The sequence below is a fragment of the Leucopleurus acutus genome (genome assembly GCF_964270905.1).
Source record: "Leucopleurus acutus genome assembly, chromosome: 8".
Classification (NCBI taxonomy): domain Eukaryota; kingdom Metazoa; phylum Chordata; class Mammalia; order Artiodactyla; family Delphinidae; genus Leucopleurus; species Leucopleurus acutus.
The window spans coordinates 71,364,454-71,390,752 of NC_139151.1; the positions used below are offsets into that span (position 1 = coordinate 71,364,454).

The 26,299-nt window shown below is 51.5% G+C and overlaps 2 protein-coding genes across 5 annotated transcripts in view; one reads left to right on the forward strand and one right to left on the reverse strand.

The window, feature by feature from the left end:
• Positions 1-14,019, reverse strand: part of USH1C (USH1 protein network component harmonin) — a gene marked incomplete at its 3' end in the record, with an annotated part of 50,956 nt that extends 36,937 nt beyond the window's left edge. For all 4 annotated transcript variants that reach the window (XM_082845344.1, XM_082845346.1, XM_082845345.1 and 1 more), the window contains exons 1-4: positions 13,945-14,019; positions 2,784-2,851; positions 1,243-1,386; positions 963-1,105 (exon numbers count right to left, since the gene is read on the reverse strand). In XM_082845344.1, coding sequence (XP_082701470.1) covers positions 963-1,105; positions 1,243-1,386; positions 2,784-2,851; positions 13,945-13,980 — 391 coding nt within the window. In that variant the 5' untranslated portion in view covers positions 13,981-14,019. The remainder of the gene's footprint in view (positions 1-962; positions 1,106-1,242; positions 1,387-2,783; positions 2,852-13,944) is intronic.
• A 3,709-nt stretch (positions 14,020-17,728) lies between these two features.
• OTOG (otogelin) overlaps positions 17,729-26,299 on the forward strand; it is a gene marked incomplete at both ends in the record, with an annotated part of 84,947 nt that continues 76,376 nt past the window's right edge. The window contains 6 exons of the mRNA XM_082845002.1: positions 17,729-17,825; positions 18,252-18,306; positions 18,471-18,531; positions 22,285-22,360; positions 23,330-23,422; positions 23,605-23,759. Of these exons, the coding sequence (XP_082701128.1) occupies positions 17,729-17,825; positions 18,252-18,306; positions 18,471-18,531; positions 22,285-22,360; positions 23,330-23,422; positions 23,605-23,759 (537 nt within the window). The remainder of the gene's footprint in view (positions 17,826-18,251; positions 18,307-18,470; positions 18,532-22,284; positions 22,361-23,329; positions 23,423-23,604; positions 23,760-26,299) is intronic.

The following is a 26,299-nucleotide window of genomic DNA, read 5'->3' on the forward strand; positions in this document are numbered from 1 at the left end:
AGCCTTAAAAGACTCCATCTCACCTTATCCCCCATCCACTCCAGTTCCCCCTCCAACAAGTAACTGCTTTTCATTGTGTGTGTGTGTGTGTGTGTGTGTGTTTCCTTAAGCAAACACAAACAAATCATATATATTCTGGGAGCGTAAAATGCACGTTGTTTTCTGCAAACTAACACACAGCATTTATGTGCCAGGTACTGATACAAGTACTTTGTAATATGAATTCATTTATTCCGGCCTAACAACCTGATGAGGTAAGTAGTAGTATCATCATCCCATTTTACAGATGAGGAAACTGAGGCAGGGGGTTAAGTAATTTCACCAAAGTCACACAGCTAATGAATAGCAAAGCCAGGACATTCCAGCTCCAGAGTCTATGCTCTGAAGCACTGCACTATGCCAGTATTTCCTTTCCCCTTCCAGGGAGAAGGCTATGTGTCCAGAACTTCAGGTGTCAGGACATAATTATGCTCTTCCTTCAGACATAAGGGAGGTGGGGTGCAGTGCAGCAGGGGCAGCAACAGCTGGGAGCCAGGTTCTCAGCTCCACTCAAGAAAACAGGCAACACACTACTATATACAAAATAGATAAGGACATACTGTACAGCACAGGGAACTCTACCCAATACTCTATAATGGCCTACATGGGAAAAGAATCTAAAAAAGAGTGGATATACGTATATGTGTAACTGATTCACTTTGCTGTATACCTGAAGCTAAGACAACATTGTAAATCAACTCTACGCCAATAAAAACTGAAAGAAGAAAAAAGAAAACAGGCAAGTGCCTGCAGCCACGCTTCTAGAGGACCGAGGACACTCTGCCAGGACACGTCACCCCTTCCCTCTCCCAAAGGCTCAGAAGGGCGAGGTGACCATGTTACACCACACAGCCTAGTGAGTGAATGAGGCGGAGGCAGGAAGCCTGAGGGCTTGGTCCCCACATCCCCCGAGCTCTGCTCACTCACCTGGAGCCCGACGCTGTCTGCCTGGCCACCTTTGATGAGGTGGGAGATGAAGAGCCCGCAGCCGAACTCGAGGCCACCACGCACGCTGAGGCCGAGGCCTTCGGGGTGCAGCCGGTCCAGACGCACCTCCTTCAGCTTCCTGCCAAGGGAGGAGGGACTGGTGACGGCCCAGCTCTGGCCTGATGGCCAGCGCTGCCCCATCCACTCGTGAGCGGCCCTGTCCATCCCAGGGTGACCTCTCCCCCGCCCCGCCTCCAGCCTTGGCTCCCTCCGCACCTGGAGCGCCGGGGGGTTAGCTGGTCGTACTCCACCTGGTGTTTCAGTGGGATCAGAGGCCGGATGGCGTCAAACAGGGGCAGGCGGCTGGGCTCGTTGATGACCAGCTTCAGGTCTCCCACAAGCACGGCCACGTCCATGGTTCTGCAGAGACACCGGGACCCTGAAGCCTCCCCCTTAGCCATGACCTCTGAGACCCCAGGATTCCCAGAGGAAGCAGTCCTGGGCTGGGTCCCCACCCACTGGGCCCAGGCCTTGGAATTGAGGAGAACTCTCCTGAAATGCCCAGAGCCCCTAACGATGGGTCGGGTGCCTCAGAAGAGTCCGTTCTCCCATGTAAGTATCTCAAGGAAACCATCGAAGTAGGGGTTGTTCACTCATCCTGCGGATGAAATCAAGCCAGGATTCAAAGTCAGCTCTGCCTACTTCTGAAGCCCAGCATCCTTCCAGACAGGAAACCTCTGTGAGCTGGTGGTGAGCCCTCTCATCCCCTTGTTTCCTGCTCTGAGCTGCAGCCTCATACTATCTCTCACAAGCTTCCACCTCAGACCGTTCAGACCCTCAACGTCTGGGGCCAGCACCTCTCCAGCTGCCAGCTGACTGGCTCACTCTCAGCCCATCTGTTTTTAAAATGTAAATTGCTCCCCTTCTCAAAACCCTTCGATGGCTCCCCACTGCCCAGAGGACACAGTCCATCCTTCTTGGTAGGCTCAGGGCCTCCATGACCTGTTTCTGTGGAACTGCCCAGGCTGGTGGCTGTTATGGTCTCTGTCACAACCTGTGCTTTCACATCTCTGAACCGTTGCTTATGTTGATCTCTCACCCTGGAATGTCCTTCCCTGATATTTCCAAAATATCAGGAAGCAAAATCCTTCTTACCCGTCAAAAACCTAGCTCAAGCCTTCTTGATCCTCCCTCCACAGTTAGAACTGAGAACTCCTTTCTTTACATTCCTGCTTTCACCTCTACTCAGCAGTTATTTCACTGGAACTTTTTTATTACAGTTCCTTGTGTTGCTAGTGTCTGTCCATCTCCCCCAACTAAGCCACAAGTTAGTTGAGGAAAGGAAGTAGATATTCATTTCCACATTCTGCATGGTGCCTGGCCAGTGGCAGGAGCTTATAAATGTTGCTGAATGAATCAAAAAGCGGGTGAGCGATAACAGACATCTGATGCCGGCACTGGGACCAGCTGGCATTTCCTGTCCTATCCTAGCAATCACACTCTGTTGAACCTATCTGGCTACCTGACAGCCTCCCCCATCAGACTGTAAGCAACTAGGTGGCAGCAACCAGTCTGTCTTGCTTATACGTGTACCCCTATCCGCTAGCACAGAGCCATACACGTGTATTTATGTAAATATTTGCTAAGACAAGTGAGTGGCGTGTCTATTTGATTCCCAGGAACACCGAGCATCAGCCTCCCTGAGCCCCCCAGGATAAGAGGGGGAGGTCCTCCTGTCTCAGAACAATCCATCCCAGGTTTCCCTGAAGACAGAGGTACCCGGGGTGGCCCACAGGAGCTGGACCCAGTACACTTACTGGTGGTACATCCGCAACACATCGTAGAGATAGTCCTTTTCTGCATCATTTTCAATCAGAAAATCCACCTGGAAAACCCAAAGGCAGAATTACAACTCCAGGCCCAGCACCCCGACAGCAGATGCCAGGGAAGGGGAGGCCCCTGCTGGGAGACCTCCTCCACATCTCCTCAGGGTTGTGAGAAGAGGAAGGAAGCCAGAGCCAGGGTGGCCCCCTGACTCCAACACATCAGACTGTGCAGACCACCCCGACGTGGCCCCAGGAGTACCTCTAAGCATCCGATGTGGTCAGGCTGAGCCTCGACCCCGGGTGGAGTGATGCGTGTGCACACAGGGATGCACACGAATATCATACACGTGAACCCCCATGTGACAGCAATGCACCCCCATGGCAGCCATGCTGCCGATCACCTCCATGGTTATGTCACCTGTGTCCAGTGTGGCAACACCAATGTCAGCTCCCCGCTCTGGAAGAAGCCCACTGTCTTACCTGATGGTGGCTGTAGTGCCAGATAGCTGCTTTCAGAAAGGATTTAGGCCACTCGCTCATAGAGCACATCCCACCGGCCGGGAGCGCCCTACCACTGGATTCTTCCTTGTCCAGTCCCGGCCTAAGCTGAGTCGGCCCTGACTTCTGGTCAGTCCTTCCCCTTCCCATGCCCCTGTATGCCTCCCCTGCCACCCCAAGGGGAGAATCGGGTTACATTATTTCAACTTCACTGACGTCAATGGCTGGGAGTCCAAGGTCAGGGTCAAGAGCTGTTTCATTAGCACCTCAGTCCCAGGGGAGCTGGTGGGCCAGGAGCCCCAGATTCCACTCCCTGGGACAGCTCAGTGTGAATCTCTGTGCACTATATCCTTAGCTCTCTCTTCAGCCCAGGACTGAGTAAGAGGGCAGGGTGGAGGCTCGAGGGGTCCTTGGGTCCCTCCCTCCTCCAGCCTCCAGGCCCAACAGCATGGTCCAGGGCCTCAGCCCACAGAGGGAGAAGCTGCTGCTGGAAGCTGGAAGCTCCCACCCGATTGGTCCTCAGAGGAGGGCCAGGGCATCTTTGCCTTTTCCTATGGGCATCTTAAGGACTCTGGAAGGTTGGGGGAAATCTGTCTGTCCCAACACAGAGAGGACGTACTGGGCCCAGCCCTTGGGATTTCTGAACTGAACAGGAGGGGTACAGAATACAGATTTCTTGTCTCCACCTAGCTGTACCCCCGTCCCTCTAGAATCAGGCTGAGCATTTCATTAAAGATGAGAATAACCTAGGAGGCTTGCCCTGCACTCACTGACTCACAGCTGGGCTTCAGCAGCTACAGAAGTATATATCCCCCCTGCTCCAAGAAGGGTACTGCTGCTTTCTCCTACTTCACTGCCCCTCTCCTCCAGGCCAGGGGCTCCCAGCCAGCCAGAAGATGGGGGACAGAAGCATCAGCTACAGTGGGTGGTACTGAACCTTAGGTGGTAGCCCAGGCTTTTCCACACACCACAGAAGTGGGTACCTCCAAAAGCTCATCTCTACGAGGGGCCAGCCTGGACTCTCTCCCCCTGCTCTGCCTGGGCCTGCAAGAGAGGGGTGGGGAACAGCGTCAAGATAGGCCTGGGCTGCCCACATGCGGCTGTGGAAGAGGAGTTTGAGCAGAGAAAAATTCTGAATTTCCCTAGGATCAGGGGCCAGAAATATTTAAATAAATTGGATCATATCACTTGAGTACTTAATAGCTTCTCATTGTACTCAAAACAAAATTCAGATCCAAATTCTTTACCTTAACTTATCAAAGCCCAACTTCAGCTCCTGACTGGTTGCACGGGCCTCCTTTCAGTGCTTCCCACGGGCCACACTCGCTCTAGCCTCAGGGCCATCGCATGTGCTGCTTTCTCTGCCTGGACTGCTTCCCCTCTTCCGTGCATGGCTGGCCTCCTCCCCAGGGAGGTCTCCCTGCTCACCTACCTAAACAGAACGCACTCCCACACCCCAGAGATGCTTCAATTCCTTCACTGTAACAGTCACAATTTGTAATGAAAGGCTTGCTTTTTTGTGAATTGCTCTGTTTCCTTCATCAGACAGAAAACCCCATGAGGGAAAGACGAGGTCTGTGTGTTCCAAATCTCTTGTGACTAACGCATAGTAAGTGGTCGATAAATAAGCATCAAATGGATTTGTCCATCCCCCTGCCTCCTGGTACGTCCACAATCAGATGGGAGAAAGGGAATCGCTGGAACAGAAGGGGAAGGGAAATAATATTTGCACCATGGGATGGCACCAGGAGCTTTTCTGGGCTTTATTCCATTTGTTTATCTCACCAGCCCTACAAGGCCGATGTTCTCACACCATTTTGCAGATGAGGAAACTGAAGACCAGAGAGGTTAAGCCATCTCACTCAAGGTCCCACAGCTAATAAGAGACAGAGCTAAGGTCTGAACCTTGGTCTATCTGATTCCAAAGCCTATGCTCTTCCTGCTGGCACCACTGCGTGGGTGAGTCAGGCCTTCCAGAGGAAAAAATTCCAGGGCCTCCTTAGGCCAAAATTTCAAATGCTCTGCTCTCAGGAGGATCTCCCTTATCTCTAATCCCCACCACTCTCCTCTGCACTATTACGAAAACCCTTTGGGTTTGGTTCATAACAAGAAAGAAAACACAACATCTTTTGGGTGACTCTTGGAACCGCAGGTGTTCTGTTCTCTAAGGAAGCATAAAAATCCCATCTGCTCTGATTGCCGTGAGGAGAGCCCAACCAAAGGGCTTCTAGCTCAATTCCAGCCATGGGTGGTGACATAAGACAAAGTAGAGGAGAGGGAAATCTCTTATTCACTGAGGCCTTAAGACTGAAGCTCTCTCCCACCCCTCCTTGCAGAAATGCCTCCTGCTGCATCATTAAATGTAAGAAGTGAGGCACTGTTCCTGGTAGACAGCATTTAGGCACTGGGTGGAGAGTGGGAATGGAAGACAAAGGCAATTTCCAATGTTAAAGTCTAGGGTTCTGATTTTCTGCCCTCCTGGGCCAAGCATAGAACGCCTGGAGATGCTCTTTGTGGAAAGAGCCTATTCCTGGGGGTCCCAGGTTCCTGGTCCTTGTGGGCAGCCCTCCAATGCTGACCACTGCATCCAGAGGCCCCACTGAGAAACCACGTCCTACCAGTCTCCTTCTGAGGCAGCCCACAAAGTTCAGCTCCTTAGCCTGATGTCCATCCACTCTCACCGCTTAGGTCACTCCCATCCTGGCCTTCAGTTCTGCCCTTACCTGCTCCTCCAGGGTCATCTCCTTGGGGATCTCCATCATTCCCCAAGTGGGACTCAGGCTGCAGCTGAACAGACCCTTCCCCCAACATATCGGAACCTTCCCATCCTCACTCAGAATGTTTCATCGACCCCCAGAAATTCAACTCATCCATTTAAAAAATTATCCACACACCATTATATCTGGGAAAACATACCCGGTTTCTGTAGAATGCTCTTTAAGTACAAATGTAAGTGATAAATCAAAATGGTGGTACTCTGGTGACCCTGACCATTCTCCACCGGGGAATGTCTCCAGAGAGACTCAGGGATAACAGCACTGCTTTGTTCTCTGACCACACCCGAGTGAAAACACACAGTCACACCTCAGCCTCTGGGCTTTAAAAGGAACCGAGAAAGACAACTGAGAAGCATGGAACTTTCTCTAGAAGCCCAAACATGCAGTAACCTCACCACTGTAATTCAAATTTCACTTTTTAAATATTTTAAAAATGTATATGGTATCCCCTCCTCCTGGAATCTGGGTTCAAGCAAACTCCCCAGGGGGGTCTGCCCAGCACCAGTCCAAGGATCAGCTTCAGTGAACCCTGCCCTTGGGCCCTTTGTACCATTCTCCTGAAACCTTGAGCTCAGGTACCTGTAACCCACCTGGCACCAAGTAGGTCTTCAACAGCACCGTGCCATGCACACGGGTGCACAGTGCTCAGCGTGTCTGCTGAATGACGAGTGAACTCCTTTAGCCTTAGACTAGAGCCTTCCTTCCTTCCTCTCCACCCAGTCCAGTCACCTTCCCATGGCTTCTTAGTACACAGCCTCCTGGATCTGGCTCCTCTCAGCTCAGTTCCCGCTGCTCACAAAGAGTAGGTCCCAGACCCAAGCAAGAGGGATTGTCCTCCCTCCTCCCACCTGACCCCTGCCTTCATTTAAGGGGAGTCCAAGCCCCCTCTTCTAGAGTCTTTCCTGACCGTGCCCAGCCCAGAGCCTCCTCACGGGCCTCCCAGCCCGAGGCCCTTCTTGCCCGGCTCCCTCATTCAGTACAGACTCTGCTTACAGACTGGCCATTATGTCTGAAGAACTTTACTTGCATTATCTTTAACCTCCCAACAACCCTCTAAGTGGATGGATATTATTATCCCCATTAGACAGATGAGGAAATCGAGGCTCAGAGAAGTGGGAGAGATGAGATGCCTGCTGGCTCCAAAACCCCTGCTTGTTTTCTAACTCCCACATGATATCCACTTACCAGACAGAACTTTCTTGTTTGCATTTGTCCAATACATATTTACTGAGCACCTACTGTGTGCAAGACCATGTCTTCTTTCTATAGCTAGATTTAGAAAGCTTTTCCTTTTCTTGGATCCCCCTTGATGCTGGGCACAGAAGCCCTAATGAGGCCACCATCTACAAAAAACTGTGTGGGGGTCTCTATCACATCAATCCCCCATTCCCACCCAACTTGTGTCTGGTCCCCTCCATTCAGCATGGGCATTCTCGGACAGATGCTCAGCTGGCTCAGTGTTATTGGCCTGCATGGTGTGTGGGGGAAGTGCATCTCCCCCCTCATAAGGTTCAGGCCCCGTGTCTGGGGCAGTGGAGGCAAATTCGGGCTTTGGCCTTGAGCCCTCTCCAGCCTCATCTCCCTGCCTTCCTGCATATGGACTGGCCTTTCAGAACAGCCGCACAGCGGAAGCACACAACCTTCAGCTTATGCAAATTCAACTCCATGCATGCACCCAGCCAAAGATGGAGAAAGAGAGCAAGAAGCAAGTTAAATAATGCATGTTGTTCCGCTGGGTGACATCTGCCCTCCTGGGGCTGTGGTGGGGATTACATGAATGAATGTATATAAAGTACTTAGGACAGTGCCCAGGGCTCCAAAATTTCAAGGGCTCTAAAACGTGCGCTGGATCTCTTCCTTTTTGCCTCCAGACCCACAACCCAGCCTCCTCCACCCAGTTTTACGTCCCAGGAAGCTTTGCATGGGCCCCCTGCCCTCTGCTTCCTGCTGTGTTCAGCCAGGGGGTGGTGAGAGGGCCTGGGGAGAGAGAGAGTGGGGTTCTGATTCCCCGGCTCCCTCCACGCTGGACCACCACGAGGCAGGTGCCCCCAGCTGAGGCTGCAGCGTCTGACTGGGCGTCTCTCTCGCAGCCATGCTCTCCCTTGCTCTGGAACCCCCTTCCGTTGCCCCTTCAGGAGCCCCTGGCCTCCAGCTGCTGCTCCTCCCAGGCTGTGTTACCACGCCTTGTCAGCTCAGCCATCCCTGCCCTTCCCCTTATGCACTCCCTTCATAAAACGCTTCAGTTTCCCATTCGGATGAGCCACCTGCTTCCTGCTGCGACCATGGCTGGTGTGAAACCTTAGCTATTAGTACTGGTGGTACCAGCAGTTCTTCTCTGGAGCTCTTCCTCCACCTGCAAGTCTCCTCAAATACCAGCTCTCCTTGGTCAAGCCTTTCCTCAGGCTCCGCCACAAAGCCTGTCCTGTCATTCTCTGTGCACAGGATGGCACTTTGTCCCCACCTCTGCCACGGGACTCACCAAGCTGTGTCGGACTTCCTTTCTTCACCTGACTGTCTCTCACTAATCTGTATCTGGTCCCGACACAGGCCTAGGGGAAGGTGGGGAGTGAGGCCACAAGTCCCTTCCCCATCTGAGTTTGCACATCTCTGTGCTTCAGTTTCCTCATCTGTAAAATGGGGATAAAAGTATCTCATAAGACTTCATCATTCTATGAGAGATTAAAAATTGTTTTTTTAATTATTCATTGAGTTAATAGTTGTTGAATACTTAGAACAGTGCCTGGAAAGTAGCAAGTTCTAAGTGTTTGTTAATTAAACTAAGTAAGAATAAATGAACACAAGTTCCATGCTCTCAGCAGCTGGCAGAGAGTGGACCCTCCATAAATGTTGCTGGGGTGAATGGATCTAGCTCTACTTCTGCCCAGGCCTTCACATTGTGCAGCCCAGATAGTACTGGATTTATCTGACCCATGTTTTATTGTCCTTCATCTTTTCAAGAGACTCGTTTCATGCTACCTAGTTGGTAGCATCTGACCCAGTGCTGGGCACAGCCAATCACTCCCTCCTTCTGCTGGTTCTCCTGCCTTCCTTGCTGTTTCTTCTCCTCTTCCTCTCCTCTACAGATTGGGGTGCTCCGGGCTCTGTTCTGGGTCTTCTTTCCATCTACACTGTGTCCCTAAGTGACCTCATCAGTCTCGGGGGTTTAAGTACCATCTATTCTCCGAGGATTCACTGAGGCTTATCCTAGCACAGACCTCTCCCCTGATTTTCACACTCCTACAGCTACTGGCCTTCTTTTTTTAAAAAAATATATATAGATATATTTTTTTAAACATCTTTATTGGAGTATAATTGCTTTACAATGGTGTGTTGGTTTCTGCTTTATAACAAAGTGAATCAGCTATACATATACATATATCCCCATATCTCTTCCCTCTTGCGTCTCCCTCCCTCCCACCCTCCCTATCCCACTCTAGGTGGTCACAAAGCACCGAGCTGATCTCCCTGTGCAATGCAGCCGCTTCCCACTAGCTATCTATTTTACATTTGGTAGTGTATATATGTCCACGCCACTCTCTCACTTTGTCCCAGCTTACCCTTCCCCCTCCCTGTGTCCTCAAGTCCATTCTCTACATCTGTGTCTTTATTCATGTCCTGCCCCTAGGTTCTTCAGAACCATCTTTTTTTTTTTTTTTTTAGATTCCATATATATGTGTTAGCATACGGTATTTGTTTTTCTCTTTCTGACTTACTTCACTCTGTATGACAGACTCTAGATCCATCCACCTCACTACAAATAACTCAATTTCGTTTCTTTTTATGGCTGAGTAATATTCCATTGTGTATATGTGCCACTCATCTTTATCCATTCATCTGTCGATGGACACCTAGGTTGCTTCCATGTCCTGGCTATTGTAAATAGAGCTGCAATGAACATTGTGGTACATGACTCTTTTTGAATTATGGTTTTCTCAGGGTATATGCCCAGGAGTGGGACTGCTGGGTCATATGGTAGTTCTGTTTTTAGTTTTTAAAGGAACCTCCATACTGTTCTCCATAGTGGCTGTATCAATTTACATTCCCACCAACAGTGCAAGAGGGCATTCTTAGTCACCTCTGTACCTGGAGATCTAAAAGGCATCTCAAACATAAAACATTCAAAATGGAGCTCTTGGTTTCCACCACCTCCCGCTCTGACCCCACCAACCTGCTCCTCCTCCCAGCTCATAGTCTCACCCTTGATACCTTTTTCTCGACACCCACAGCCAATCCCATCAGCAAAGCCTGTCATGTCTACCTTGAACATGTATCCTCGGTCTGGCTACTCCACCTGGTCCAACGCCCCCCTCCCCTCCCTGTGCCCTGGGCTACTTCAGAAGCCTCCTAAGTGAGGGTCCCTTTTCTACCCTTGGCCCTCTCAGTCTGTTCTCTACCAGCAGTCAGAGCAATTCTTTTAAAATGTAATTCAGTCATGTCACTCCCCAGCTGGCTTCTCTCACTTAGAACAAAACCCAAAATCCTGAGTATGGCCTATCAGGACTCCACCACCCCTCTGATCCACCCCCTAGCACTCTTCATTCCATAATTCTTCTCGGAAACACCATCCTACTTGCTGTTCCCAAAGAAGGCAAGCAAATGCTTGCCTCAGGGCCTTTGTACTTGCTGTTCCCTCTTCCTGGAATGCTCTTCTACATATATCCCCATGGCTCCTTCCCTCATTTCTTTTATGTCTTTCCTCAAATATCACTTCTTCAGAGAGGTTTCCCTGACTATCCTATAAAAAGTACTATCTCGTCACTCTTTATCCCCTCACCCCAGTTTATTTTTTTCATAGCATTCATTACTACTTGGCATTATATGATACTTTCATATATGATACTTTGGTTTACTTGTTAACTGTCTGTCTTCCCCACTAGAAAGTGCTCTCTAAGAGGGCAGAGACTTTGTTTTCTTATTCAGTGGTTAGAGTACTGCCCAGCATATATTAGTAGCTCAGTCAATATTTATTGCATGCATGAATGAATGACTGATTAGCAAATCCCTAGAATGCAGAGGCTCTTTCTGACCTTCTTATTTATTCCCCCAACCTCTTCTGCCAGATTCCTAGCTTTGGGCAGGGTACAGTGTAGATGCCCATAAATGTATGATTGCTGAACAGTCAATAAATACTTTTTGAGCAAATGAGTTACCAAGTTCTTGCAACATGCAGATGCAGTGAGCACAGGGGCAGCCCTCTTTTGAAAAGCTGGTTCTCTCGGGTAGAAGTCTTAGTCTCTGTTGCTCCCTCCCCTCACCTTGGTATCCTGACTCCAAGGCTGTGACCGGGAAGGACATGCAAGTACTGCTGGTCTGCTGGTGGCCTTGGGGAAACTGCACAAGCCCAACAGTCCCTGCTCAGTGGCCTGGAGACTGTTGGCTCATCCAACAGGATGCTCTGCAGGTATCAGCTGGGAACAGTGTGGTCATTTACCAAATGGTTACCAAATGACCAGAGAAGCCAGGGTTTGAATTCCTATTTAATCCTAACTGTCCTGTGGGGTAAGCACTATGAACCTCATGGCAAAGTTAAGGAAACTAAAGCTCAGCGAGACTGCTTGCCCAAGGTCTCACTGGCAGTGAGTGACAGGATTGAGATTTGACCCCAGTTCTACCTAACTTCAGACAACAGACAACAGTGGACATTTGTTGAGGCTTCACTAAGTAAAAGGGTCTATTTAAGCTTCTTACACATGTGTAGATCTCATCTGGTACTAACAATAAACATACTAGTTAAATATTATTGTTATCCCTATTTAACAAATTGGAGAACTGAGGCACAGAGAGGTTAATAACTTGCTCCAGGTCACACAGCACTTTCCATGACAACACACTACCTTTAAAATGTTACCTCCAATGACTAAGAATTTATTTAGGTTACAAACCATTCCCAAGGGGTGAATGTGCTCTGAAACGCTAAGGAAGGGACATCTTAGAAAGCAGTAAACAGGCAAGGTCTCTCCTCTGCTGCTTCATCTTCTCTCCACAGTTCCTAGATGATCTCCACCCTGGGAGGGGAAGGTTGCTGCTGCCTCCGAAGCAACAGGGCACAAAGTCCAGCCCCGGCCTTGCCCAGCATGCCCTGCCTGCTCACACAGGGGCATTAATAGGTAATGACTTTCGTGATGCGGAAGAGCAGGGCAGTGGAAACACAGAGGCTTGAGGCCCTTTGGAGCCCATGGGGCCTGTGGAAGAGGAATAGGGGCTAACCCAGGGGCTGAGTCAGACACCAGGGACTCCAGATATAATTCTCTCAAAGAGGCAGAGAAAAGTACCCCATGAGAGAAGACAAAAGAGGACCCGACATTATTTTCAGCCCAGGGGCAGGAAACTGAAATTCAAGCCTGAGTCATCTTGGGGTGGGGGACGGGCAGTTGTGCTCTTTCAAAGTGGGTTGCCTGAAATCTACACTCACCCAACGGCCTCAGCGGCTGAAATTTCTCCCCTCAAGTCCCTTTGCAACAGGATGCACTGGTGAACACTGTCTCACACTCCCCTTGCTATCTGCCAGCCCCCAAACTCCTGCTTGAACTTCCGGTTATCTCTCACCCTTGGGATCCCAAGGCCTCGTTTTCAGAAGACTTCCACCAGTATGAGCTGCTCTCTCTGTCCCCCCACCAAACCTTGATTCCAACACTCAGCACCCAGTTGTGGGTAGTTACTAGTGTAGGGTCTGCCTCCCACCCACATGACCAGCCATTTGAGGGCACAGGCGGGGTCTGGCACGGAGTGGGTGCTCAAAACATGTTTCTTAAATGGACAACTGACTGTCGGCCCCTAGCCCCAAGCCCCTGGCTTTTAGTCCCTGTGGCCTCCACACAGGCTGGCTCCTTGGGCTCCCCTGGGCCTCTGTGTGGCGAGAGAGGGGCTAAGCGTCCTGACCTTGCCTGCCTGACCTCTGCCCCCTCAGGCCTGGGAAGGGGGTTGGCTTGGTCTAAAGACACTGCCCCTCTGGGCAGGCCTCAAGGTACTGTCACCCGTCCCTCAGGCAGGGCCTGTGGGTAGCTCCAGACACCCCTGCCTTTATCCTTGGGCTCTGAGGCATCCTCAGGCCTGGTGGGGTGGTCCACTGGGGTTTGTCAAGTTTGCTTGACTCCTAGGTCTAGGGCTGGGGTTCAAATGGTCCTCTTTGACCTCAGGGCTTCAGTGACTCCTGCACAGCTCTGGAAACAGTTCTGGAAAGCCTGGGTGAAATCCAGTAGCTTTCCGTGATGGTCTCTGAGGATCCCGGGCCACCAATGAGGGCCCTCACTGGGACACACCAGGGGAGAGCCCGAAGGCTCTGGCCGACTGCCTGAGCCTCCTCCCTTCCTCCCACTGCCCCCTGGCCAGCCCCGGGTCCTCAGCTACTTCTCAGGCCGCCAGAAATGCCCTTAAGTGGGGAGGGGGCTGCCTGGAGTGCTTCGAACTGGAACTTTGAGGTCAAAAGACAGAAGGAAGCATCCACTTCCCCTCTCTACCAGTCCTCACCTCTCAGTCACTACCCCAACCCCTCTCCACACGTTCCAACAGCCCAGAGCTGGAAGCACCGGGAGGGAGGGGGTTTGCCCACTATGGGCTATCTCAGAGAAGTATCCTGTCTCAGGCCAAGACTGGAAGGAATCCTAACCCCAGAGAAATCCCAAACCTGGAGCGCAGAAAGAGAAAGGACACTTTAAGGAGATCAGTTTAGTGGTTCCTATACCTGGAGTCCCAGTGCACCTCCCTCATTTCACTGGGGATCCCTGCTGGCAACCAAATGACCTTCGGGGTCCCAGCCCACCCAAAGCCCCAGGCCCTGCTGGGAAAGCAAGGGGTGGTGCCGAGGGTGTCCACTTCCCACCCACTCCGCCCCGGACTCCGGGGTCCGGGGCGCTTGAGGGGCCCCTAGCAGCTCTGACCTTGTGACGGAATTCTCGGGCCACCTTCCGGTCCATGGCTGAACCAGATAGAACCGCTTGCTACACAACTAGCTCCTTCGGGTGCCGGTGCTTGGTTGCCCCGAGCCGGCAGAGGCGGAGACCCTGATAGGCGGGGCCTGGGAGGGAGGGGGCGGGACCTGGGACGGGCGGGGCGGGGCCGCGGGGAGGCGGGAGGCCCACGTCCTGAATCGCGTCGTCTCTCACTGACGCCCTGGAGCAAGTGGGCTGGAGTGTGTGTCAGTGATGGTGGCACCAGTGGTTGGACCTGAGGCTGGCGCTGCTCTTGGAATGGCTCCCAAACACACGCAGTTGAGGGAAAGGATCTCAGGAAACTGTCTGTCACCCTCTGCCAGGCATCTCACCTTCAGTGTGCATTCCTCTGTGGGTTTTTCCCACTTGGAAGACATCTTCTCTTTGTGAATTCCTTGGTGAACCAGTGGGTGGGAGTGCCCCTTCTTAACTGACTTCCCCTCCCACGTTCCCTAGCTCCCCTCCAATCACACACGCGCGCGCACACACACACACACACACACACACACAATGAAGCATAGAAGGGCCTGGCAATGACATCCTGATTTACAGCTGACCTTTACCCAGGGCCCAGGCCCCATCTGGTTCATTTGATTCAATTCAACCAAAGTTTGCTCGACTCCTAGGTCTAGGGCTGGGGTGCAAAGATAATGATGAACCAACCCTGGGACAGACTGAGAGGAAAGAGGGGGCCAGGAGAGGGGTGATAAAAACAGACGTGAATGGAAAGAGTGGGCACTTTTAATTATGGCGCTTGTTCTTGGATTTAACTCAGGGTCAGGGCCTGCCCTGTTTGCACCATGTCAAGGGACAGGGGACAGGAGGTGGACAGCAGCCCAAATCAGTGAACAACTGTAACTTCAGAGGCACCTAAAGACCCCCTCCTTTGCAGCCCACCACCAATAGCTGAAGTTTTGTCAGCAGACTATTTTTATTTGGGCTAAATTATTGCCTAGTTTAAGATATAAATCCTTCCTGGAGAAGAACCTTAAAATATCATCCATGTTCTCCCCTTCATATTAACTAGTTAAGGTCAGAGATAAAAGAATTGTGAGATTTTCAGAGGCCCAGGAAAGACACACAAAATATATTCCCCTCCAACTTGCCTTGTTGATTTCTGCATTTCGTAACTATGTCATATGGCTGTTTATTTCGTATATAGAATCCAGGCCGAGCAGCAAATGCCCTTATGAGGGGAATGCCATCCACTGGCACCCCAATCCTTCTTTTACATGACCACTGCCCCCTGCAGACTCTCTTCTTTAAATGCTTCCCTCTCGGTTTTAGGGATAAAACTGAGTCCTGATTATCCTCTCCCATTGTTACTGAGTCCAAGTTCGAACTGCTCACTGCACAACAGACCAATAAATTGCGAGACGAGTTGTTGGGGCAAGGAACAGCAACTTTTTTATTTTATTTTTTAAACATCTTTATCAGAGTATAATTGCTTTACAGTGTTGTGTTAGTCTCTGCTGTATAACAAAGTGAATAAGCTATATGCATACACATATCCCCATATTCCCTCCCTCTTGCACCTGCCTCCCACCCTCCCTATCCCACCCCTCTAGGTGGTCACAAAGCACCAACCTGATCTCCCTGGGCTATGCAGCTGCTTCCCACTAGCTATCTGTTTTACATTTGTTAGTGTATATGTGTCCATGCCACTTTCTCACTTCGTCCCAGCTTACCCTTCCCCCTCCCCAGCAACTTTATTTTTAAAGCCAGCAGACCAAGAACATGGTGGACTAGTATCCCACAGAACCATCATTCCCAAGTTAGAATTCAGGCTTCTTTTATACTGAAAGGGGTAGGGGTGAGGTTGCAAATTTCTTGGTGCCGGAATTCTTTGTTCTTATAGCCCTCCAGGTAGGTCTGGGTCACAATGTTCCTATAAAGGTCCAACAAGACAAATGTTATTCTCTGTTCTGAAACTTTTTATTTCTATATGAATGGGAAAGTGTTATACCTTTAAAGGTCAGAGGCTTGAGAATGGGCTATCCTGTATATTTCAGGCAATTGGCAACATTCTTAACTTGTAGCAAAAGCAATAGAATACAAAGGTTAAAGTAAAAGAAACAGCTTCAATATGGAGTCAGATTTGTCCTTCCCTATTACATCATGAATGTTCCTTTTCAAGCTTCCTCTAAGACAGCCCTGCCTTCACCCATTCCTTAACCAGTGTTCTTTAAGGCTCCATCCTTTGCTCTTTCCTCTTCATCTTCCCATCTAACCCTGTGGCTTCAAATACCCTGTGTGGGGATTGTAGAGCCCTACATCAAAGACATCCTACATCAAGGACGAGGATAAAAACTTGAAATTAACCGAACTCCCATAGCAATTGTTGACATGGGCTCTCCTAATCTAAACCGGACAGCCCCCCTCACCGCCTCCCCCCTCCCCTCGCCGGCCCAACTCCATATTAGGTAAAATATTCACCAGGTAGCAACCTTGTAGCACCCTGGCCAATCACCTAATGCCATCCTGTGAGCAGGAATTTTCTTTGTCTTCAGGCTATAAAAGTTGACTGCTAGCGCACAAAGGGGGTTGCCTCTCCCTGGTCTATCAGGAAGTTGACCTGCTGTATTTTCAGCGCCCCTCACTAACTCTGCTCTTTGCTCTCCATAAACTCACTGTTTTCTAAAATACTTTGTGTCTGGAAATTCTTCTTCCAACCTGCGCACGGACCACAATAGGGATAGCTATGTGTGCTTTATTTACCACTTTATTCCCAGAACAATGTGTGGCGAGGAGTAGATGCTCAACAAATTGGTTGAATGGATGAATGAATGAATGTATCCCAAATGTATACCGCTGCCCAGGGGCCTATGAAGGCCAACACTATCGTCATTATCATCATCATCATCATCTATACGGCCTGGCATCTAGTCGATGTTCTAGCACTTAGTTGGCCAAGTGAATGATACAAAGTTTCGCAAGGCTCTCAGGCCTACATTTCTACCATTTTAAAATTCCCCCTGGACAGAGAGGGTATCTTGTTCACAAAATTAAAGTTGTTTTGTCAAAGTGTGGCCTTGATGGGAGCAATAATATGGGAATGTGAGGCACTTCTGTCACTCAGTCAACATTCCCCAAGCTGGGGCCTGAGCTAGTGCTGGACATACAGAGGATTAAGCCATGATCCATTCTCTAGAGGTGTTCAAAACTGGGGGTAGGGTGGGGACTTGGGGACTCAGGAGGCTGTAGTGGGGAGTGGTGGGAGCACAGGCTAGGACTCCACAGGCCTGAGCCCTGGTCTGCCACTGACCACGGAGTAGCATGTCCCGGGACCTTTGTAAAAGGAGTGCATAGGACCAGACTCATACCGGCATCTTGGGTCTCTGGTGTTAGGGGCTTCGGAAACCCAGGTTCCAGAGCCAGGGATCTCTGAGGAGCAAGGGATGTTGGAAGTTGCACAGACTGCCTCCTTGCTCCCCCAAGGGACTTAGGGCTGAGTGATCTGAATCCAGCCTCCCCTGGGGAGGTGCAGCCTAACGCCAAGAAGGGCAAAGGCGGGGCCACGGCCAGGCGCCTAAATTATGGTAATGAGCTGGGCAGTCCTGTCACTCTAGCTCAGGGCGGAGCCAAGAGCCTGGGAGGCGGGGCGAAGGGAAGCCCAGGGCAAGAGAGCGAGAGGGACGGCGGCCTCCTACGAGTAGGTGTTACCCTGCCTTCGCGGGAGAGGCACTCGGGACCCTGGCCGTTCGCTCAGGCTTCCTAGTCCCCGCGTGCCCCTATGGGGGCCCCGGCGCCCGCGTTCTGCCTGCTAGTCGCTTGCGTCTGGCTGCCCCGGAGTGAGCCGGCAGGGGAGTCCCTGCCGCTACAGTCTCTCGGTGAGACGGGTGTGGACTAGGGGACCCCAGGGGGCTGGGGGAACGTTTAGGGGGACGGGCCTGAGCAAGTTGGAGAGAGGCAGGAAAGAAAGAAGGTTTGAGGGAGGGCAGGGGGACAGCCAGGGAGTGGGTCGGGGGAGAGGGACCGCAGAAGGAAAGAAAGGTCAGCCACAACCAGGGGAATGGCTCTCAAGCTGGGCAGGGTGGAAGAGACCCAAGTGGGGGGAACCAGAGAGAACTGGGGCACAGAGAGTGGGAAGGAGGAGGGAGACCCTTGTTGGAGAAGAGTCGCCAGGGAGGGGGAGAAAGGATTTGAGAAGGCTGCAGGGAGAGAGAATGGGGTGTGAGAGAGGCTTCCTAGCAGGTGGGGAGCGGGTGGTGGGAGGCGTCGCTTGAGTAGAGAGTAATCCCCCTCCCCAGCCGCAGCACCCACACCCTGGGGCAATGCAGAGCTGCAGCCTGAGCCAGCCCAGGATCCCAGGTGAGTAGGCAAGAGCTTGTGCTGCCCCACTCACTGGTTCCATCTTTATTCCTGGCGTGGGTGACCCCAGGGGTTAGCACAGAGGGTGGGATGGGCCTGGGGGTGGTGGGGAGGCATGGCCCACTCCTATCGCCTCACCCATGCCAGGCTTGTTTCTCATCTAGCCACAGCCATCAGGAGGCGATCCTTGCCATAGGGGATGCTACAACAGTGATGGGAGGCCAGGTAAGGGGAGGCCTGGGGAAGGGAGGCTTCACTGGGCAGGGGCTTATTTCTCTCTGGGTTGGAGGCTGGCAGGGAGCTCTGTAGGTTGCAGGAAGGGTGTCTTTGCAGTTATTCAGAGGGAACAAACAAGATTCCTAGAATGTGTTTGAAGTATGCAAATTTATAGGATGCCTCTACTCCCACCTTCCTAATCTCTTGGGGCCCTGCAGCCAGTTTATCTATTTATTTATTTAAAAATTGTTTTTTAGGGGAGGAGGGCACAAAGGTGCTATCAGGAGACAGCTGAGCTCTTTCCTTCCCTTGGTGAAAGTAGGAAGGTGAGAGTTTGGGAGAGTGTAGTCTCTTTTCCCTGCCTGGTCTAAACCCTGTCAGAGGCCCTTCTTCATCCCTGAGCAGTGCCCCAGGAGTGCTGCCTTGAGAGGAGAGAGAAAAGCCGGGCCACCTGGTGGGGTTTGCAAGGAAGGGTTGGTTGAGAAACAGATCCCTGACTACCATCCTCTGAGTCTTGACCATTCACTGTTGCCTGCCCTCCCCAGCTCCTCCGTGCATTAGGGAGAGGTGGTGCTTTGTTCTCTCTCTTTGCCAAACTTCTTCGGTCTCTGGATCAGGTGACTCAATTTTTCTTTCTAATCCTGGCCTGCATTCGCCTCCTTTCTACAACCACGGACACGTTACAAATTCAGCCCACCCGAAGCCAGGTCCCCCAGAGAATCTCGAGCCTCAGTTCACGCACCCTGGCTCTGGGGATCAGCTGTGGGGAGCTCCTTGTGCCAGTAGGATGGGAGCATCATTTATAAAAGAAAACAGTGTGTCCCAAATACCTGCCCTTTGGAAATAGATATGAAGACCCCAAGGTAGGAGGCGGCATACTTCTTTCCTTTTCTTTTCTTTTCTTTTTTAATTGAAGTATAGTTGACTTACAATGTTGTGTTAATTTCTGCTGTACAGCAAAGAGACTCAGTTACACATATGTATACATTCTTTTTTATATTCTTTTCCATTATGGTTTATCTCAGGATGTTGAATATAGTTCCCTGTCCTACACAGTAGGACCTTGTTATCTATTCTGTATCTAATGGTTTGCATCTACTAAGGGCATGCTTATTTTCTAATGTCTGGATTATATGGGTTTTTTTTTCTTTTGCCCATTTCCTCAGACCCCAAGTTTTAGAATCACAGTCAGGTACAGTTTGAATTGAAAGATAATGTCATCACTCTTTTTATTTATTTTTATTTTATTTAAAAATTTTTTTATCATTCTTTTTATAGATGGGGAAATTGAGGTAGGTGAATGATTTGCCGGGGCCCTCAGGGCACAGCAGAGCAAGGTCTCCGGATGGAGCCAGCCTGTTCCCCCGTATCATGAACGCCCCTCCAGACCCCAGGAATCCCTGTATTTTAGTGGGGTAACGATCCTTCCCCAAGCATCTCATTCCCCTAGTGGGCTTCTTTCCTTGCTGGATTCCAGGGTAGGCCTCCCCTTCTTTTCCTTGGGGAAGCATCTAGACCAACCTACTGGCAACCCCAGTAGGTTTCTCACGTTACTCCTTAGAGCAAACAAGGGGTTAGAATGGCCCTCCTTTAACGCTGCTGGAGTGGGGGGAGGGTGGGGAGGAATGAGGCTACTAGTTAGAAAGTGAACCTGGGGATCCTTTGAGGGCTTCTGCCTGGAGTGCCCTCTTCAGTGAGGGAGGGGGGTCTCAGACCGGTAGACCACCACCCTTCATTTCAGTGCTGCCTCACTCTATAGAGCTCAGCCATTCTCCAGAGAACTGATGATGTAGACCAGGAGTCCATGAACTTGGATGGGGGAAAAATGCATTTGTTCCTCGATGGAACTGAAATTTAGCCTTCCCTTTAATTATTACTAGAGGCTACAGACCACAGCGTAATAACAGTGTCTGTGACTGTCACCGGCAGAAATCACAGATATTTTCCTATCGCCTTGCAATCATTGTTGCTATCTCCAGATCTCATTTATGGCTCACTGCCCCCAGATTCTGGCAGTGATACGGCCTGATGCTTGGTCTTGTGATTTAACGTATTAATAAAGAAGCACAAATATTACTGTCACCCAGTTTTATAAAATATTTGATAATGCATTGCAATATGTTTGATTTCCTTTGTAATCTTATGTCTTATATTATGTATTTAGAAACATTTATTCCAAGAAGGGGCCCGTAAGCCTCACTAGATTGTCAGAGGGGTTCATTGCATAAAAATGATTAAGAACTCCTGATCTATACTGAAGATGAATCATTTGGACAGGATTTAAAATTCTTCCCCAGAAAATGGCCTCGACTTTTTGCAGCACAGGCTGTCTTACCCTCACAAGGCCGATCTCAGGGGCCACATCTGGGGGAGAGGAGGGCGAGGAGGGGAGAGGCACAGGGACCAAGTTGAATTAAGCTCTGCAGGCCTGGGGGATGTTGGTGATGAGCCTTTCCCCGGCTGCTCTCTTCCATTGCCAGTGGTCTTGGAGGCCCTGTGAGACCGACTACTACCAGGGTGGGAAGCCTGACTCCTTGGGCTCAGCCTGGATCTACAGAGTAAGGAGAGCTGGGAGGACCCAGGAACCAGGGAGTGAGAACACTGATACCTGGTCGAGGAGGGCCAGTGACCTCCGAGGGGGTCAGCAGGACAGTGAAGGGGGAGGGGGTGGGTGCCTGCAGGAGGTGCAAAGAGCTGGGGTTGGGCTCCAGGGATCAGGTGCTCTGCATACTTCCTGTGCTCCAAGTCCTTTGCTAGAGGCTGGGGATTCAGCCTGGGGATGCAGAGGTGACAGTGAGGGAGAAAACATGTGAGACAAGCACCCTCAGTGTGGTCTGTGCCTCGCTGGCCCTGTGAGCAAGAAAACGTGCTCCCGTTCACCATCCCTGGGCCGGACCGGGCACCCCGTCTGGGAAGTTGTACAAATGAGGGGGCTGAGGTCCTGAGAGGGAGGAGCCTGCTGTGCCCAGGGTCCCAGTCCCAGGTGACGTCACGTTAGACACCTCGGGCTGGAGTCCTGAGAGGATGGCTAGCCGTGTGGTGACTGAACACACGTGATGTTCGGGCAGCCCTGATTTCAGATGCTTTGTATCTCTGGAGACCGTGCATTGGGGCTTCTGGTCTGGGATATAGGGTCTCACAGGGCTTTGCCTGTGTCCTCGGATGTGTGCTATCAGGGAGAGTCCTGACTCAGAGCTGAGTTCTGAGGACAGCCGGTGGTGATGTGTGAGGCACTGTGTTTGCTGTTAGAAGAATCCAAAATGTTAGGTGGGGGGACCGGGGGATGCCCCCCTGCCCTGGGGTGAGGGGCTGCCTTTGTTTCTTAGCTCTGCCCCATGTGGTTTCTGTGGTGAGGAGGTGTCGTGTTTGTTCTCCAGACAAGGGGGTTTTGTTCCAGGCTGTGGAGGACACAGAGGTTTACTAGGGAGGGAAGGCGCTGGGGGGGGGGGGCGGGGAACGACACACTGGAGCATGGAGGGCAGCGGGTGTGTTCAGGCTACAGGCCTCCCCAGCCTGCCACCACGACGCCACTTGGGAGGGTGTAAACCAGGCCTCACTCCTCCGGACCTAGGGCAGGCCTGAAAATCCTGCCTTGCAGACCTCTCAGAGGGGGGTCTGGGGAAGTGGGGTGACTGAGGCACCTAGCGGCAAAGGGCCTGCCTCCCTCCAGCTGAGGGGCAGAAAGGGCTGTGACCGCCGGGAAGGCTGTGCTCCCTGAGGTCAGCCCTTGACTGCGTTCTCTTCGTCTCCTGTCTTTAAAAGGAGGCTGAAGCCCTGGACTCCTTGGCCATGTCTTCCTGGGAAAGGCGACTCCATCGGGCCAAATGTGCACCATCTTGTAAGTGCCCCTCCCTGTGGCCCGGGGGAGGCCCTGGCCTGCGGAAAGCCCTGTGAGCGCAGGCCCAGGCTCCTCTCGGAGCCTCCTGGGACCTCTTTTCCCTGCATGGGGTGTCTCCACCGTCCCCAGCCCCAGCCTCCAGCTCCACTCTGCTTTCTCCTTCCTGGCTGAGGAAGTATCCTGTCCTGATGACCGTGGCTCTGCGTCTGTCTGCCTCACACTGTCTGACTCCAGAGAGACCGAGCTTCTTGTTTAGAGGTTGTTTTTCCCTCTCTACGTCACCCTGTGTCTGTAGCCTCTTTCTACTTTCTGTGGCCTCTCCCCTTGCCCTGTCCTATGCCCATGGCCTCTCCCTTCGCCTGTCCTGTGTCCATGGCCTCTCCCCTCATCTGGCCTCTGTCTGTGGCCCCTCTTCTCACATCATGGCTCCTTCCTTCACTACACTCTGCTTTGTCCTCTCATCCTCTGTGGCCTTCCTTTCCACTACATTCCACATGTGCGGCCCCTCCCCTTCCCTTGGTTTACGCCCTGGACTCTTTCCTGGAGCTTATGGGACAGCGAGGAAGAGCAGTACATGAAGATCTCTGGGCAGTCTCCCTGCTCACCCCACATGCTGCATGTTCGTAGTTCTGCCTGCCCTGCCTGGTGGCCAAGAACTTTTAGCTTAGGAAGCTGAAGGCCTAGGTGGGGCTGGCCTGGGGGCCACTTGGTAGATACGGAAGGCAGGTACTCTGAGACCCCACCCCACAGCCTGCTAGGGATGGGGCGGGGCAGCCGTCTGAGGTGCCCTACTCCTGCCGCCATTAAAGCTAGCTACTGAGGAAAGCTGGGGCTACCTGTGATGGGGATTTGAGTTCCATGTAGCTCTGGGAGGGCTGGGGCCTGGGGTTCCAGCCTGAGGGAGGTGCTGCCTCGATGGGTTCTGCCAATCTTGGCTTGACGGGAAGGTGCCTTCTGTCTCCCTTGCAGACTTGTTCTCCTGCTTCAACGGGGGTGAGTGTGTGCACCCGGCCTTCTGCGACTGCAGACGCTTCAATGCCACTGGGCCGCGCTGCCAGATGGGTGGGTCTGGGCTCCATCCCACCTCCGAGAGGGGCCATGGGTACAGGGGAATCTGCGGGCCTGAGGCGTGGGGCTCTGGGCTGGAGGGGAGTGGGGGTGGCCCCGCCAGGGCTGGAACCCACCGGCCTCTGGCTCGGTGCCGACTGCTGCTACACAGGCAGCTTCTTTTTTCTCTGGCTCAGTGTACAATGTCGGCCCTGAGCGGGACAGCATCTGCCGGGCGTGGGGACAGCATCACGTGGAGACATTTGACGGCCTCTACTACTACCTGTCTGGGAAGGGCAGCTACACCCTGGTGGGGCGCCATGAACCCGAGGGGCAGACCTTCTCAGTCCAGGTGAGGCGTTCCCTGCCCTGCCTGTCTAGGAAGGTTCCGCTAGGCCCTGAAGGCTGGGCTGGCTTGGGATCTACTTGTCATGGTTAGAGAGGCTGGCACCTTCTTTTCCCCTCCCAGCTCCCGCCCAGGGCATCTGCACCTGGAGTGAGCTGAGGGCTCCACGGTTCTCACTCACCCACCCATTACTGGTTGCCCCTGGCCATTCATTCACTTAGTCTCTCACTCACCAAGTATTTATTAAGTGCGTAATTATACTCTTTTCCTGCCACAAGGCCTGTTGCTGGCTTTGTGAACAAAGACACAGATGTGGTCTCTGTCCTTATGGAACTTATAGTCTAATGGGGAAAACAGACATCAAGTCAAATGAATCATTTCAAATGCAACTGAGTGCAATAGAGAAGTTCCGAATGCTAGAAGAGCATGTGACGGAAAACCTAACCTTGCTTATTGGGAAGGATAGTGATCAGGGAGGGCTTCCTGGAGGAAGTGATATTTAAGTTGGGATTTGAAGAATGAATTAGAGCTAGCCAAGTGAAGGGGTCGGGGTGGGGGCGGATGTGAGAACATTCTAGGCCAATGGAACATTGGGTGCTACGGACCTTAGATAAGAAAGAGCATGGTGCCACAGGGGAAATGGTAGAGGTCCTGGATGACTCCCTTTAGGGTGATCTCCTCTAAGAAGCCTTTCTGCATGCTCTGACCTCCTGAGTGGGCTCAGGGGCTCCTTTCTGCGGAACCAAAGTTCTGCATCATTACCCTGTCATTGTGTTTCTCTTACAAAGGTCTGTTTCTGGTCCTACTCTCCAGATATAAGCTTTCTAGGCAGGAAGTGTGTTTTTCAACTGCTGTTCCCAGTACCTGGATTAATGCTCAGTAGAAGTTGTCTGGTATATGAACACGTGTGAGACTCACTGTCGGGCAGACCTGATTTTCACGTTTACCCTGTGTGTCAAGTGGGCAGTCACCTGCAGGCACAGCTCTCTACCTGGAGAAGAGTCTACGTGGGGAGCCAGCTCTGCTGGAGGGCACCTTGGCCAGTGCGGAGTTAAGGCCAAGGGGTTGGGAGATAGGGGAGATCCCGGTGCTCAGTGTCATTCCTCTGCCAGCTGGGTGTGCCCCTTCTGTCTCAGGCACAGACCTGCCAAGAGGCTGCCTGGGGGCTGTGCCCTTGATGCACTGGGAACCCTGACCAACTCTCCCCACTTTGCCTCGGGGTATCATGGATATCACACATCATGACTGTGTCATTTCGTGCTGGATATGTCACAATTACTTAGACCAATGGGATGCCACACATTCATGGGTTATGAAATGAACTTAATGAGTCATAACCAGCCTAAAAAGAAAAAAGAAAGAAAGAAAAAAGAGACTATAAATAGAAAATATCATAAGGATGCATTACACATTAATAGTGGTAATATTATTTTGTAAAACTTTTGTTTTATTTATATGTGTATATATTTCTCACTATGGGTCATGGTCACAAAAGTTTGAAAAATATTTAGACTGTGGAATGGCTTTCACAGGTCCCACTTTTAGTTGAAATGGCTCCAGGCTGCTTAACCACATTTAATGATAATCTAGTGGAAGGTTTGTTTGTTTGTTTGTTTATTTATGGCTGCATTGGGTCTTCGTTGCTGTGCGCAGGCTTTCTCTACTTGCAGCGAGCGGGGGCTACTCTTCATTGCGGTGCGCGGGCTTCTCATTGCAGTGGCTTCTCTTGTTGCGGAGCACAGGCTCTAGGTGCGCGGGCTTCAGTAGTTGTGGTAGGCAGGCTCAGTAGTTGTGGCTCGCGAACTCTAGAGCACAGGTTCAGTAGCTGTGGGGCATGAGCTTAGTTGCTCCGCAACATGTGGGATCTTCCCGGACCAGGGCTCGAACCCTTGTCCCCTGCACTGACAGGTGGATTCTGAACCACTGCACCACCAGGGAAGCCCCTAGTGGAAGGTTTGCTCACTCATGGGACGGGTTTCCACATTTGACAGATTGACATTTTCAGAGTTTTCCCTAAACTCTGGGAACCCCATCCCTCCCCTCCTTGGGTCCTGTGACCTTGGATGTATAGGTTCTGTCTGAGCAGGGGGCAGAGGAGACATGTATGTGACAGGCAGCACAGGAGTGACATGTGTGCCTGTGTGTGCAGGGGAGGGCTAGGCTGTATCTGCCAGGGTTGTGGTAGGAGTGTGTGTTTATAGTGTGTGCTTTGAGAGTGCCCTGTGATATACATACGAGATGTGTGTGTGTGTGTGTGGTTTGTATGAGTGTGAGATGGTGTGAGCGTGTAACTGGGCTTTCAATCCAATGGGATAACCTGGGATGGATAAACAGAAAAGTCTGGAAATAGGGAGACAGCACACTTGGATTAGAATCCTGGCTGTGTGTGTCCCTTCACCTCTCTGAGCACCAGTTGCCTCCTCTCTGAAATGCAGATGATGAGAGCTCTGACCTTCCTGTGGTATTGTGGGGACTGGGAGAGATCACAGAAGAAACGAGCTTGGCATGCAGCAGGCAGGCTGTTGGCATTAATGGAAGCTCAACAG